The 16,591-nt window shown below is 32.2% G+C and overlaps 2 protein-coding genes across 3 annotated transcripts; one reads left to right on the top strand and one right to left on the bottom strand.

Annotated features, from left to right (window-relative positions):
• Window positions 1-1,142: 1,142 nt before the first annotated feature.
• LOC133682760 (uncharacterized) lies at window positions 1,143-3,164 on the top strand. The gene is made up of 2 exons (XM_062106274.1): window positions 1,143-1,583; window positions 2,452-3,164. Exons 1-2 carry the CDS (start codon window positions 1,301-1,303, stop codon window positions 2,823-2,825), a joined length of 657 nt encoding a protein of 218 aa, XP_061962258.1. The 5' UTR covers window positions 1,143-1,300; the 3' UTR covers window positions 2,826-3,164.
• Window positions 3,165-10,457: 7,293 nt separating this feature from the next.
• On the bottom strand, window positions 10,458-13,126 carry LOC133681895 (stress-response A/B barrel domain-containing protein UP3). 2 transcript variants are annotated; one of them, XM_062105081.1, is made up of 9 exons: window positions 12,892-13,126; window positions 12,739-12,829; window positions 12,527-12,654; window positions 12,261-12,400; window positions 12,051-12,119; window positions 11,574-11,712; window positions 11,285-11,347; window positions 11,158-11,201; window positions 10,458-10,723 (listed from the first exon to the last, which is right to left on the bottom strand). In XM_062105081.1, exons 1-9 carry the CDS (start codon window positions 13,070-13,072, stop codon window positions 10,637-10,639), a joined length of 942 nt encoding a protein of 313 aa, XP_061961065.1. In that variant the 5' UTR covers window positions 13,073-13,126; the 3' UTR covers window positions 10,458-10,636. The 2 variants fall into 2 exon arrangements, with proteins under 2 accessions (XP_061961065.1, XP_061961066.1); XM_062105082.1 differs by having other exon boundaries at window positions 12,739-12,823.
• Window positions 13,127-16,591: the final 3,465 nt, after the last annotated feature.

The following is a 16,591-nucleotide window of genomic DNA, read 5'->3' as shown; positions in this document are numbered from 1 at the left end:
TTTGTGGCCACAAACCCTAAAAATACATCCAACGTCTCTTTTCTTTCTTTTTAGCTGAACACAATCACACACTTTTTTTTTTTTCTTGATTTATATGGTGCTCCCTTTTTTCCATATGGAGTATGAACACCCAACATTTTCAGTTTAAATATGCATTAAATCACGCTATAGATCGTATAAAGAGCACACCATGCCTTCCTTCGAGACTACCAAAACTAATTTCATCATGGTACCCAAATTTAACTTTAAAATTCGAACAATTTTACTTTTTGATAAAATTAAATAAATAAGGTTTCAAGCAAGAGAGTCTTTAGAAACTCATTAAAAAACTGGTTATTTTTTTTAAAAATTGTGTTAGACATAGAAATAGGTTAATATTGCTGAAATCAATAAATTTAATGCCTAAACAACATAAATTAAAAGGGGAAAAACTACAAACTTGATTGGTAACCATTTTTTCTTGAAAAAAGAAATAGGAGTGAGAAAAAAAACTAAAAAACCGATTAAACTAGAAAAAAAATAACCGAAAAAACCGAACCGTGAAAAAAAACCGATTAAAATTTTAAAAAAACCAACCGGTTTTGTTTCGGTTTTATAAGATTGAAATTGAAAAAAACAAACCGAAATTGAAAAAAACCAGAAAAAAAGAGCCAAACCGAGCCAAACCGGAAAAAATCAAGTCAAACCGGTTTGAACTGGTTTTTGTTCAAAAAAATAAATCGAACCAAAACTGGTCGGTTTGAACCGGTTTTGGTTTTTTTAAATCGATTTGATTATTTTTTTTAATAAAAACCGAAGTATATCAAAAATAAAAAATAAAATAAAAATATTAATCTTTTTAACTACACTTGAAATAATTAGAATTTACGGTGGATCTGACCAAAAACTTATTAACAAAATCACAGGATTAATTAATGGATTAAGCTCATAAGATCCAAATTAATGAATTTGGATTTTTGAGCATGGATGGGCATAACCTAATTTAATTTATTAAATTCTGAAAAAATATATTAATTTTTTTTTATTTTTAAAATTTATTTACATCAAACCAATTTAGAAATATAAATATATTAATTTAAAAAAAAATTAATTTTTTTTAAAAATATCTTTTGAAATACAAAATCAAACACGTCAATAGAAGGCAGCAGTTGGCAGGCAGAAAGTAGCACATCGTAGAAGACCCCCAAAGATAGAAAAAAGGGCAAACTCAAAACAACCATTTCCCCTTCACTCTCTCTCTCTGACTCAGCTAAAACTCTTTGCTAGCCCAGTGGACTGGAGCAGAGCAAGACAGGGAAAGATGATTCAGCCGTTGTACATCGCAATTTTTTCCGAGATGGGAGTGATTTTAACTCTGATATTCAGAAATCCGTTAAGAAAGTTCGTGATCATGGGTTTGGATCGAGTCAAGCGAGGGAGGGGACCCGTCGTCGTCAAGACTGTTGCTGGGACAATCGTAGTTCTTCTCTTGTCTAATGTTTACTCTATTGGGAATATGCAGAACCGTAAGATGGAAGCCGGCGCTCTTAATCCAACTGAGGAGGTTCTCATGGCCATGCAATTGCTCCAAGCCTCTCTTCTGGGTATTCTTCCTTTCTTCTTTCCTTTTCTTTGATTTGCTTGTATCGTGTCTTTTTTTTTCTTCTTATTCACTTCTTGGAAAGGAAGAAAAGAAAGAGGGCTATTTGATTTCTGGTAAAATGGGGTGCTAAGATAATGTTATTTTGTACTCTATGCAAGTTTACCTAAACTAAGATTTTCTTTTTTTTTGGAGTGAGGATTTTGGGTTTTTTTTTTGGTGATTTTTTTGGGAAGCAATTGAATGAGAGAGTCTTGAGTAATTTTACTTTGTTATTGTGATGAGATTGAGTTTGGATAACAGAGAAGCAACTATCTCTTTCCTTATCATCCATTGCAGTATTTTGGGCATTGGGATCAGGTGTTACAGTGTCGGTAGGAATTCAGTTTGGCCGCAATTAGACAAAGCCAACTACAAGCTACTTATGTGCAAAGTCAGTTGTGGTGGGTTCTATTTTGATTAGGTGGCGTAAATGTTGTAACTGCACTCTTCGTTACAGTCTAGAAGAAGGTTAGTTTTGTTGGAAGAGAGAATATGTTTCTTGATAATATATGCAAGTCGCCAAAAAGTGTAAATTTGTGAGTTTAATGGCAAGTTATTCTACAATCTTAGATGTTATTGGGATGGTGTGATATTTCGCTTGTCCTGAAAATGGTACATGTGTGAGTTAGTATTTGCTTGTGAGTTCTGTGCAATAGCAAGCTATTTCCACAATCTTATATCTTGTTGGAATGGTGTGATATTTAACCGATCCGGTCTCTTAATAAAGCTCAGAACCTTAGTGCTGGCTTGCCTGATTCTCAGTAAGTGCAGACTGGTATTATTGTTAAAGGTTAGAATTTGATTTTGACATGATTGTTATTTCCATGCAGGCTTCTTGCTATTCCTCGCATTGATGATAGACAGGTTACACCATTACATTAGAGAACTTCGTTTACTCAGGAAGGCAATGGAGGCTGCTAAGAAACAAAACCGAAGTTTTGAAGATGGAAAAAATGGAGAGGGCAAAGGTCTGGGAGAAGAGGTTGAGACTTTGAGGAGTAAGGTCAAAAGGCTAGAATCTGAATATGAGGCTAAAGTAAAGGAGGCAGAGGCTGCGGAAGCCAAGGCAGAGGCTCTCAGAAAACAATCTGAAGGGTCACTTCTACAGTACGATCACTTGCTTGAGGATAATCAAAGCCTGCGGAACCAGTTGGATTCAATAGACCAAACTTCGTCACCATCTGATGGCAAGAAGAATATGTAAGGCAGTAATCATCTGGTGCAAATTTCCCTTCTTTTAAATGCCTGTGAAGGTTGTTCTAGACTTGGGTTTAGAAAGAGTGGAGATCTAGAGAGGAGGTGGTGGTCGGTGGTGTTTAAAATAACATCTCATCCAGTTTAGAAAGCAGGGAAATATTCAGCTTGTGTATGTTGTTGGTTTATATAAAAACTTTTGAAAACTATCATATGTTACACCATATGGTTAAACTTGATTTCCATTGGAGTGTAACATTCCCTGTGCAGCTGTGCTGTCGAGTTCCAGAATCTGTTTTTAATTTATAGTTGTAATATTTGAAATATCTGAGATCCTTGCTTGTACTAATCTTGATTCAGCGCTTGAATGGTGAAGCAGGTGTGACTGTGCTGTCGAATGCCAAAATCCGTTTTAAATTTATACTTAAGTATGTGAACTATCTGGGATGCTTGATTTACTTCTGCCGACTCGATTCGCTATTATCTGAGATGCTTGATTTACTTTTACTGACTCAACTTGCAACATTTCGATGGTGAAGTAGACTGTATCAACTGCTTAGAATAAAAATATTTATGATGCAGCAGTATCTTTCTGCGGGTTTCTGCTGTTTTTCTTGGTTGTGGGATGTAAAGGAGAGACCTTTTGTTTTTAAAAAAAAATTAAAGGGGAGAGAGATCTTGACTTGAGATATGTGGTGATTTAGAAGCTGTAGTACAACCATCAGTAATGGGAGACTAGTAGGTGGGCGTTGGGAATCGGTTTCTTGTGGTAGCCATGGAGAAGATGGAGAAAGACGAGCCTGTGGTAGGTATGGCTGCTTTATTTTTCGTACTTGCTCCAGTTTCTTTAACATTTATTTTCTTGGATGTACTGAAGAAAACTTTATATGGTAATTTTGCACTCCATTATCATTAGTCTTGCTATTCTTGCATTTTATATGACAACATTACATTTAGCTGGAAACTTGTTACAATTGTTGATGGTAACAATTCAAACTGAGTTTTCCTGAACAGACATCGCAGAAAATGCTCTGAATTTTGTAAACTAGCAGTGCCCGAAAGGGTTTTGCTAATTTGTGGAAGCATAGTTTGGTGTTAAACTCATTTGCTAATTCATATACGCTGGCTTGAACAGTTAACACCATTGATTGCTGAACTTGGTTACTCAGCACAACCTGCTGTGACTTGTAGGTGCCTTGGCCTAGTGTGGGCGACTGCCTAAGGAGCTTTGAAATATTTGAGTAGCTTGACCGGATGGAATACTGGAGATGTATGTACGTGTACAACACACACATGAGACAAAATCAAGTTGCCTATCAAGGCCCTTTCAGCCACTTACTAGCCCCTGCCATGGTAGGTGGAAGCATAGTTTGGTGTCAAGAGAGTTAAGCAATCCTTATCAACAATTAATTTATGCTTATTTGATATTATGCGGTGCTTGTTTTTTTAAAAAAATTATTTAAAAATATATTGAAATAATATATTTTTAATTTTTAAAATTTAATTTTAATATTAATACATCAAAGTATTTAAAAAGACACTAAAAATTATTATTTTAATATATTTACAAGAAAAAAATATTTTAACACAACATTTATTATAGTCTCGAACATGCTATAATCCTACTCTAAACAGCAACAACAAAAGATTGAAACAGTATTGAAAAGATGCAGAAAGACATTGTTTTTGGCAACAAAAAGAATTTACTTGCTTTAACTCTTTAAAATCTTCTCTAGTGATAAAACTATTGTGGATCATATTGTTTTTGCATTCAAGAAGTTCATTTCCAGCCTCGTGAGTGTGAAAAAGCCATTTTTCTCCTTCAAATACTTGCATTTTTTCATCTTTTAGGGCTTTTTATTGTCAATTTGTTTCGATAACTTTGACTTTTGTGCACTCAAAACGCTCTAGGATTCTTATATAATGATACGTTAATTAATTTTAGAAACCAATTTAATCTTAGGGCATTAAATTTTTTTATGTTGCTATTGACAAAATCAAAATGGGACAGTAATTAAAAACTCTCCGCAATAACAATCATAGTTATTAAACCCGGTGTGAGGGTTGACCCGGCCAAGGAGCCGGGTCTCGGGTTTCATGGGTCAACTTGGATCAACCCGGAAAATTTTTAAAAAAATTAAAATTTTAATATTTCATATGAAAAAATCCATGTAAATATAGGTTATATATATTGTAAACAATGAAGTTTAAAAGAATATTTTAAAAATTTTCTTTTATCCCATATTAAAAAGATATTATGTTAAGTTTTTAAGTTGAAGTATTTAAACAAAAAAAGTTTTTTATCCCACATCGAAAAAACATAACTTCTTTCATGAGAACATAGAGTATATATATTAATAGGTTTCAAATTCCACATTGAAAAAACATAACTTCTTTCATGGAAATATAGAGTATATATACGAAAGGACTTCAAATCTCACATTGAGAAGATACTATATTATTCTTTTAAGTTGAAGTATTTAAACCAAAAAGTTTTTTATCCCACATTGAAAAAATATGATTTTTTTCTTGGAAACATAGAGTATATATACTAATGGGTTTCAAATTCCACATTGAAAAAACATAACTTTTTTCATGGGAACATAGAGTATATATACGAAAGGGCTTCAAATCCCACATTGAAAAGATACTTGTTATCCTTTTAAGTTGAAGTATTTAAACTAAAAGGTTTTTTATCCCACATTGAAAAAATATGATTTTTTTCAAGGAAACATAGAGTATATATACTAATGGGTTTCAAATCCCACATTGAAAAAACATAATTTTTTTCATGGAAACATAGAGTGTATATATGAAAGGGCTTCAAATCCCACATTGAAAAGATACTATGTTATCTTTTTAAGTTGAAATATTTAAACCAAAAGGTTTTTTTATCCCACATTGAAAAAACATGATTTTTTTCTTGGAAACATAGAGTATATATACTAATGAGTTTCAAATTCCACATTGAAAAAACATAACTTTTTTCATGGGAACATAGAGTATATATACGAAAGGGCTTCAAATCCCACATTGAAAAGATACTTGTTATCCTTTTAAGTTGAAGTATTTAAACCAAAAGGTTTTTTTATCCCACATTGAAAAAATATGATTTTTTTCAAGGAAACATAGAGTATATATACTAATGGGTTTCAAATCCCACATTGAAAAAACATAATTTTTTTCATGGAAACATAGAGTGTATATATGAAAGGGCTTCAAATCCCACATTGAAAAGATACTATGTTATCTTTTTAAGTTGAAATATTTAAACCAAAAGGTTTTTTTATCCCACATTGAAAAAACATGATTTTTTTCTTGGAAACATAGAGTATATATACTAATGAGTTTCAAATTCCACATTGAAAAAACATAACTTTTTTCATGGGAACATAGAGTATATATACGAAAGGGCTTCAAATCCCACATTGAAAAGATACTTGTTATCCTTTTAAGTTGAAGTATTTAAACCAAAAGGTTTTTTATCCCACATTGAAAAAATATGATTTTTTTCAAGGAAACATAGAGTATATATACTAATGGGTTTCAAATCCCACATTGAAAAAACATAATTTTTTTCATGAAAACATAGAGTGTATATATGAAAGGGCTTCAAATCCCACATTGAAAAGATACTATGTTATCCTTTTAAGTTGAAGTATTTAAACCAAAAGGTTTTTTATCCCACATTGAAAAAACATGATTTTTTTTCTTGAGAACATAGAGTATATATAGTTATATACTAATGAGTTTCAAATCCCACATTTGAAAAAAAAAAAATAGGGTCTCGTCCGGGTTCGACCAGGTCGCCCGGGTCATGGGTTGACCCGCCAGGTTGCCTGGGTTTGACCGAGTTGTTGCCCCAGCCGGTCTTTTAGTAAACCCGGACCGGTCCAGCCACCGGGTCGACCGGGTCCCGAGTCGACCTGCCGGGCCGGGTTTAATAACACTGATAACAATGGCAATGTAGAATCTCTTAACAGTTTAAGTCTCACTATCATCATGTGTTTTCATACTATTCTTGAGGAATCGTACGGTATAAAGACAGGTCCAATTCATTAGTTATTATTATTATTATTATTCTTATTTGAGAAATTATATATATATATATATATATATATATATATATATATGTATTATTTTCATTCTAGTTATTAAGATGATTTGATTTTTGAGTTTCTCGAAATACATACACGGAGTCTAAATGATAAATTTTATTTTTTTTTAAAAGTAACAAAGAATCCTGTTAGAAAATCAAGGGTTGTTTAGCGTTTCAATAGAAAATTACTTGAAGATCATATCGTCTTTTGAGGTTTGATCAATTTCTTCAAGGCTGAGTTCTTGGAAAACATAAGTCATTTAAGTATTTAATCTCTAATTGTAATTCATATGAATCATATGTGAGAAATCTCCTAAGAAGAGATGAATTTTTATGCATTTGAGTGTTAACTCTTTCTTTTTGTGTTTCAAATCTCTGTACGTATGTTATGTAACATCTATACAACTCTCATTACAAAATATGAGGTATAACATTTTATTTACAGGAAAAACCTAATATCCCTATATTACATATATTATTTCAGGATAGTTTTAGAAATTTATGCAATCAAGTTCTTATTTGATTTTTCTAGGTCTAGAATTGTAATTCCATGTATAAATTACATTATAGTCCTTAATTTCTAAAACTTATTTAAAATTAAGTCACACTTGATTAATTATACCAGTTTAATTTCCGACCAATGGTTCTTAATGTGCGTGATTCATCGGTTTTCTAATAACATTACACAAATATAAAACATAATCCTCAATTAAATAGGATTAAAAAAATGAAATGATGTATTTGAAGTTCAAGTGCATCTTCTAACAAACATGTCATGATTCCCTAAATATTAAAAAAGTCATAAGTGGTTTGACGTAATCTTATACTGAATAACTTCTTAGTGTAATTATTATTATTTTATCAAGAATGTTCCGATTTAGATATGTCAAATCATGTTTGTTCTTAACATTATAATCATTAATCGTTTGAATAAGACTTGAAACTCTTTTTAAATTTTATTTTATCTTGCACAATGATTTCACAATCAATACTATTTTAGAACATGTAGAATATTTTCTCTTATTTACTTAGGGTGATGAATTCTCTTTTAATCACTTAAATACCTTTATATAATTCATATTATACCTAATATTTACCTGTTTGTTACCCTTGATTAGAATAACGTGTAGTTAGGATCAAAGCATAACATTTTTTATATAAAGATAACTTATCAAATATAAGAATCACTTACACAACTGTCACATGAGTCTTTTCATAGACACATGTAATCTCTTCATATAAAATACTCATATGGTAGAGCTAGGCTGGTTTTGGTGTTTGAAAGAGAGAAGGAGCTGTGTAAGGGTGTATTTCGGTTTGTGTGTAGGGGGGGAATGAAGATTGGTTGGTGGCTGGTTGAAGGCTGAGATCAAAAGGGTAAAGAGCTACTGGGTCCTTCTATTTTTCTTTATTTTTGGATTAAATGCCGAGAAAGATGATGAGAGAGGAGGGGGGCAATAAAGATTGATTGGTAGCTAGTTGAAGGTTGAGATCGAAAGGGTAAAGAACTGTTGGGTCCTTCTATTTTTCTTTATTTTTGGATTAAATGCTGGGAAAGATGATGAGAAAGGAGGCTCTATGAGTCATGAGTTTGGTTTTGTTGTTAGTTGTTGGTGAGGAATAAGTGATGGCGAGTTTGGATGGTGTGGTGGCTGGGCTAACTTCTTTTTTTTTGGTAACCATGGGTGTCCGGGTCAGCTTACGTGCACTTCGACTAATCTCCCGAGACCCTAAAGTTAACGACCAGGTAATCCTTCAATGGCCTTGAGGTTTGTCGCACTCGAACTAGTGACCTCTAGGGAACAAACTCAGGGTCTGACCAATTAAGCTACACTTTGTTTTTGTTGTTAGCTGCTGATGAGGAATAAGTGATGGCGAGCTTGGATGGTGTGGTAGCTGGGCTAGCTTCTTTTTTTTTTTTAACTGTGAGTGTCCGGGTCAACTTATGCGCACTTCAACTAACCAATAAATTTCAAGAATAAATCTTTACCATTCATTTGATAACTTGGAGACAAAACAAAGAAAAATTGATCCTTGCATTAAGAGAATTAATCCTGGATCGTTTAATTAAAAATTAGATTGTTTGGTGAAAAAATCTCTCATTTTCAAATCGATTATTTTCCTTTCACAATTACAATTAAATTACTAAACATATTATTTTTTTCTCTCTGTTTTTTATTTTAAATTCTAAGAAAAGACGTTGAAATATTGTAAATACATCAAAAACATTTTTTTTTTGGTTTTTGAAATGATTTTCAAAAATAAGGTAAAGAGTGAGGTTGCAACAACTGTTGTTATTTGTTTTTTTATTATCTGATCAAATTACACCTACTTTTTTACTCGATCAAGTTTGTGCCCCCAAGTTGTATTTTTTTTTTTAAGCTTTTTAAAACATGTTTGCATTGCCAGCGCATCTCTTTTTAACCAGTTAAAAAAATATTCCAGCCCGCGGCATATCATGTTTTATGAATAATTTTTTAGTGAAAAGAAACTACAATTATGGTTTGAAATAACGAGATTAAACTTTGACATTAAAAAAAAAATGACACCCTTTTGTGCTATCCTGCGCTTGGAGGGAAGAGAAGAAGAAATTTGGCATGAAAACCATTGAGAGGAGATAGAAAAAAACAAAAAGAGAAGAGAAGAAGAAGAAGAAGAATGGGTCGCAGCTACATAGTCACCACGCACTGCCATAAAAGATAGATATGAGAAATACTTTTTTTCTCAAAATCTAGATCATTGGAGTTTTAACAAATATTTATTGTGGGCAAAATAATTATTTGACAAGATCATTGAAATTCCTTAAAATATAATTTTTCATTATTTTAGAATTAAATAAAAACAGATTCTAGAAATCACCCGCAGCAGCTCGCGGGCACAAGTCTAATACTACAGTTGGACAGATGACATGCACCCACAGGAAGACAGGTGAAGCCAATCACTCACTGCTGCATGACATGAAAACAGAGAAAAACGGAGAGGCATCAACCCTATCAGACGGACCAAGATTGAGTGGTCGCAGGTGTGTTGCTCTCTGAAAACGAATTTTGACAGCCTGAAACCGCCACTAGATATAGAAATTCAACATTTTGACTGGGGCAAGGAAGCCAGTCTCTTTATCCAAACCATCACATTTCTAGCCCAAAAGTTACACGATGCAGGACAAGTCAAAGGAAAGCTTATAGATGGTTGTTTACAGGGTTTGGGCTGCTGAACATGGTAATTCAGGGACTTCGAAACTGAAAACAGATCTAAAAGTATGAGAAAATAAAGAAAGTTAGAAACTACGAGCCTCACACTCGTAGATTTAAGGAAACACTACTTGAATAATTACTACACCATGAAATTGAGACTGCCAGCGTATATATATATTATAGGCTTGAGTCATTCCTAGTCCTAATTAGATTTAAGTTGCTAAATAAGAAACATAAATGTTCCATATTTCGACTAACTAGAAGTAACAGAGACGGGGAAATTAAAGCGACTGCTGATAAAAATCTGAATAATCAAAAGAAATCAGAAAGAGCAACGAGTAAGCACAAGTTAAGTGAAATCATGATGATGAGAAGGATCACCTGAATACTTGTTCCTAGAAACCAAAACAGTGAGTAGGAAAGCCCTTTTAGACCTCTGCAAGAATTATATACAATATACAAATGCCCTTTCATTCATGTCTCAGCATCTATGAGCAAGAAAACAAATCACAGAAACAGTGATCTACACTACATAACCTCCTTGCCCACTGGATCAACAGAGAAATGAATGGGAAGTGTTTTCCGGGTGATCAGCTCGAATTTCGACCTCCACACCTGCTTTCCAAGTTCAGTCTATTTCTGTTTGATTTCTTCATCAAAAGATATGTGCAACAGATAGAGACTAATTGAAAGATGTTGAGTGAATGAAGACAAGAAATGTCCATTGTAATATTCAAGCCAATTCAAATTTAGAAGCTCTAAAATTAAATCCTATTATTAACATGCATCTACATGTTCAAACAATATTTGGTAGCGGGAGTAACAGTTTGCAAAACTTCATTTTGAAAACTTCAACTATAACATCAGAAAAAAGAGATTTTTTTTATGGAAAAAAAAAGCTGCAGGATATTGAAAACAATTGAAGTATAAATTTCAGAGTCCAATATTCAAGATAGGACAAAAAAGCATCCATAGCCATTTGATAGCTATACTTTAAGAGGTGAACTGAAGACATAAAAATATGCAGCACGTATGAGTAGCCTTCTTACATCTCTGTATTCAGTGCTACCCACGAATATCTCAAAGGCCTCAGCTGCAAAATATACCAACAAGCAGCAGTCATAAAAGGGGAAGTGGGAAAGAATCAGATATTACGGAATTTGAAAAGGGACCTACATGATCGAAATCTTGTCACTACAGCATGTGTATATTCTTTGCTGCTGAGATTAAAATTTGAACCTGAAAATACACAAGTAGGAAATATTACAAACTTACAACCTTTAAGCCATATTACAAGAAAATGTATCATGTAGAAAGGTTAACTGAAAATGAATTTAATTCATAGCTGAATCACTAGTCCAACTGACTCCCTAATCAGCCACCGCAAAGCTTAGGAAAGATAACAAGACAGCATGCTTATTACTGACTTCAAAACCCTAAAATGCAATTCTCATTTCAAACGCACCTTGAGTAGATTGGACAATTAAGGACGGAAACTCTTTTTTCAACTTTTCAAGAGATGCCAATGCATCTTCCACAGGTGCACCTAATGCGCTGTCATCAAATGCTAATAGATGCACAAACTCCACACCATAGTTGAACTCCTGTCAGCGAGATATATTTCAACTTCATTTCTGGAATAATTATCAGCTTAAGCCAGCAACCAGCCACAGAACCATTTGCAACACCAGAAACAAAAAAAAATAAAAGAGAGCGCCTCTTCCATATGGACAGACAAGGCACAGTTAAAATGCCAACAGGCAAAGAGAAACATTTCCCAATATATAAGAATTTTATAGCATTTATACGGGTTTTTTTATACTAAACCAGCATGCAAAGCCAGCTGACGATAGCACCAACAGGTTTTCTATTCATTAAAAGAACATAAATCTCAAAGGAATTCATAAGAATCGCAAGAAACGTTTGCAAGTATGTGGGTTACCTCTCCTTTACGAAATATAGGAATCATATCATCTTCAACTTCCGATTCATAATCCACATTAACTAAATCCTGCAAAAAAGCAGCAAAATTAAGTCCAATAAAAAACACCTAGTAAGATTATAATTAGGCAGAATCAGCCAGCAGTTAAAGGAAATACTACTGAATTTTAAAGAAAATAAGAGTTATGGTGTTTACATGTCAAGGTCGTACATGGCAATAAGGCATTACATGCTCCTTCAAAACTTTCAAATAGAAAGGGTTCTCATAGAACCTTGTAACATCTTCCTTTGTTTGGAAACGCATGAAAACAGCATGAGTATAATTCTCCACATTGTCGTTGGAGATTCGTCCTATATAAGAAGAAAATTCACGACATGATTATATGTAAGAGAAGATGTTACAAGAAATGTATGCCAAAGTTTCAATTTTCAAACAAAGAATGCACATTTGCAATTGGATAATGAAAAGGAAATGACCCAAAGAAACTGCAACAATTCCACGCATTTGATATTGGGAAGTATACAGATAATCCAGCATATCTTTCTCATCCTCATCAGACAAAAACTTCTTTGCTTTGAGCAGACACACGTGTTCCACAACTTTTCTGCAAAGAACAAATAAAACCATGCGTTTAAAGAGACCCGGAAATCAAAACCCGGGAGTTTAAAGAGACCCGGAAAGCAAGAACCTCTTTTTCTCCAAAGGGAAGCTCGAGCTCTCGACTTTAGAACCAGCCGTAACCTTCGTCGTCCGATTCCTCCTCGTATTCAATCCTGAAACTGCATATAACAAATTAACAAAAATTTTGGAAGAAACATGGGTCAAAGGCTTCTGGACTCACCGTCAAAAGAAACATGGCAGGAAAGAGTGGTGGGGTTTTGGCGGCGAAAACTGGGAAAGGAAGGGGCGGTCGATGTAAGGGCTTCAAGGGGCATTGTTCTTAGTTTTGAAGATGAAGAAGTGGCTACTCTAGCCAGAGTAACTGTGTGTTTGTTGTCGTTATAAAAAAAACTATTTATCATTTGGAAGCAGGAATTGGAATTGGAATTGTGGTGCTCAAGAAATATTTCAAAGCAGAAATGGGTGGACAACGAAAATTTGCTTTTATTTTTACACATATCGTGTTCTAATAAAAAATTATTATGATTTTCTTTAATTTCATCCATGAAACTTGGACATATCCGAATCAGAAATTAGCTTTAATACAATACGGATATTAAAATTAAAATTAAAAAGAAATCTAAAAAGGTGAGGGGTTTTTAACGTGAATGGTGGATTGTAATGGTGTTTATTCTACATTATTTTGGTATTGAATATTAAATTTTATAATTTATTTTAGATGTGGTTATATAATATCATGAAATCTTTCTATATTGAATTAATATTTAATTTTATTAAAAAATATTTTGATTTTAGTGATTGAGAAAAAATAAAATTCAATACCAAACTTAAGAATGAGGCAAAGAAAACCACCTTTTGGTATTTTTTTGCCTTCAAAGTTTGACATATTTTATTTTTTATCCTTGCAGCTTGTTATTTTTTGTTTTAGGTTTAAAACTTTTTTATTTTTTTAATGCTCGCAGGAGGAGAGAAACTCGTTAAAAAACAATAAATAAAAGAAATAGATCACGTGAGGACAATTCTTACATGATTTAATTTAAAATTCAAACTAAACAAAATGCTAGGTTAAAAATTTTTAAATTTGACTTATTATACTGAATTTAATAACAATATCAAAAAAAAAAATTAGTATCTAAAAATTATTTTTTAAAATGAAAATTATTTTGTTCCAATCCTCATGGGAAGTACCCTAAGTAATACTATTTGAGCCCAGGGATGGTGATGAGCCCCATGCACCAGGCCTTCACCTCTCGGTGTACTTAAATTGTGCCTGTCTACAAAGAATTAGACAAAAGAGCTGATTTTGTTAAAGAAGAATCAAGATTATCCAAAAACATCTCTTAAGAAAATAAAGAAGAAAAAGTAAGCACCCTTTCTTTCAAGCTCAACATTTTATTTATTGAAAGCTGTTTCGGATATTTATATTAATTAAAATTAAAAAAAATTCCATTTATTAAAACCAATTTTACTCAAATATTTTCTAATGATATTAGCAAACTTATTGAGTTCAAAACCTAAGGTTTGTGTATTGAATTTTAGTTAAAGGGAAAATCTGAACTCATTGTGTTGATGCTCGGCTTGGGCAACCCAAGCTAGGCAAGGTAGAGACCCATTTCCAATTAATTGGAGTCAAATATAATAGCGAATTTATTTATCAAGTTTTTAAACTAAGGTCTCTATCAACTCCATTTCGAACATTTGTAAATATAATATTTCTCATTATTTAACTCTTCATCATTTTGATTTTTTAAACTTTTTCTTAGTAATTTGATAATTTAGTTAATTTTAATAAATAATTATTAACCTTAAAATATATAACACTAGTATTAAATATGCACTCATTCACCAATGAAATGTTGATCTAGTAGTTAAAACACTGTCATATAATCCTGTAAAGATGATAACACAAATTTGATTTTTAAAAAATATACTTATTATAAAGGATAGTTATGAATTTTAAATAAAACTAATCTTGTTTTTTAAAAAATTATACGAGAATATCTGGATAAAAATAAATAAATTATTTACTCGTTCCACGGAGATTTTCTAACTTTCTATTTTTGTCTAAATTAAAATGATTGTGTGGTAAGAACATTAAGTCATGTGTTTATCTATAATACCTCCAGTTAAAGCTCATTACGTAAAGTACAAATAATTAGAAAAGTACAAGTAAATAATAATAAAAAAAAACAGTGATACAATATATCAGTTAATGATGTTGTTATTACGTGTAAGAAGTTGTAAATATGGAAATATCTTCATGGCAAAGGAAGTGTCACGCATCTTCCCTTTGTTTATATATTTTAAAAGAATTTTAAAATATAATGTTTTTTAAATTTTTATATTGTTATTATTTTAATATACTAATGTCAAAAATAAATTTAAAAAAAATAAAAAAAATATATCATTTTTATTTAATTTTTAAATAAAAAATATTTTAAAAAACAACTACAACGATCGACAACATTGAAACTTGTGTTGGTTTTGAAAGTCGAGATTAAGTTTTGTGTATAGAATTCACCAAAAAAAACTAGAAAAAAACAAAAAAAAAATTAGCTTTCGTGGTTCAGTTTTATGTATGAAACCACTAAAAGAACTAGAAAAAATAAAATAAAAAAAAAACTAATTTTTATGATCAAACTTTATGTATAATTAAATTGTACTTAATATTGATTACAAAAGCTAAAACAAATACAACCATATTGAATTTAAAAAAGAAATTTAAGAAAAATACACCGACGAGATTCTATCATGAGGATTGAAAATGTTGGATTGATTGATTGATAGAACAAACATGCATCATTAGTGACGAATGAAATCTATGTGATGCAATTGAATCAACGTGAGCAAAATCCATCTAACAAAAATGGTGACTTTTCTAAGAGACCTCGTCTGACATTATTATAATCCAAGCTTACTTACAAAGAACAGAGACCGATGGCATGGCGGATCAGTGGGAAGAGGCCAGATAGACAGCCAACAGTGTTAGAGGAATTAAGTATTTTTGACCTAAAACCCCATTGAAGCAGGGGACAGTGCTGTGCTGCTGGCCCTTAATTATAGTGGAGGTGGCCCAATTGGCACCTTGTTTTGCTGGGTCGGTCAAAATAATAATCTACCACTTAGAGAAACGGGCGAGAGGCTTCGGTGACTTTGTATCGATGGAAGCGTGCCGTTGCCGGCGGAGAAAGACGACGGGTTTGTTATAGATTAAAATCATTCAAGATCAAGACCGCTATAATTATAGAATAGAAATGCTTCTCAAATATTTATTTTTTATTCACTTACCAAGCGTTATTACAATTTTTCATATAAATTTTTTTAAAAATTCAACTACTATTTTATAAAAAAATTATTCATTTTAAATAAAAAACTAGAATATCTTAATAATATTAATAGAAAACCTTTTCCACGTGCTTTTCATTCAATTTTAAATTTATTTTTGCTTTAAATTATTTTTGATCGTTTTAATTTGTTGATATTAACAATAAATTTTAAAAAATAAAATATTATTATTATAATATATTTTCAAACAAAAATAATACGTTAAAAAACAACCACCACCTACCACTATCCTAAAACACCTTCAAAATCCGCTATATGGCAGCTTCTTTTGGCCATTAATGCCATGTGAACTCATCAACCCAGAAACAGAAGATAAGATTTGGTTCTGGCATTTGGAAAAAGTCCCAGAATCGGGTTTGACCTCCCAAATTCCACACCGACTTCTTCATGTTCAACAAAACTTGACCGTCGCCAATGAGCTTTGTAGTTTAATTAGACCACTCGTGCACCCATTTTTTCATAAGAAATCGAGGTTCGAACGCCGTCTTTCCCTAGAGTGGTCTAGTTTTCTTTATTTTCCTTACTGTACCAGAAAATAAAATGAAAAATGGAAATGAAACCCGACTGTCCAAGAG

This window comes from Populus nigra, chromosome 2 (assembly GCF_951802175.1).
Source record: "Populus nigra chromosome 2, ddPopNigr1.1, whole genome shotgun sequence".
Classification (NCBI taxonomy): Eukaryota; Viridiplantae; Streptophyta; class Magnoliopsida; order Malpighiales; family Salicaceae; genus Populus; species Populus nigra.
This window is presented reverse-complemented; position numbering and strand designations above follow the sequence as displayed.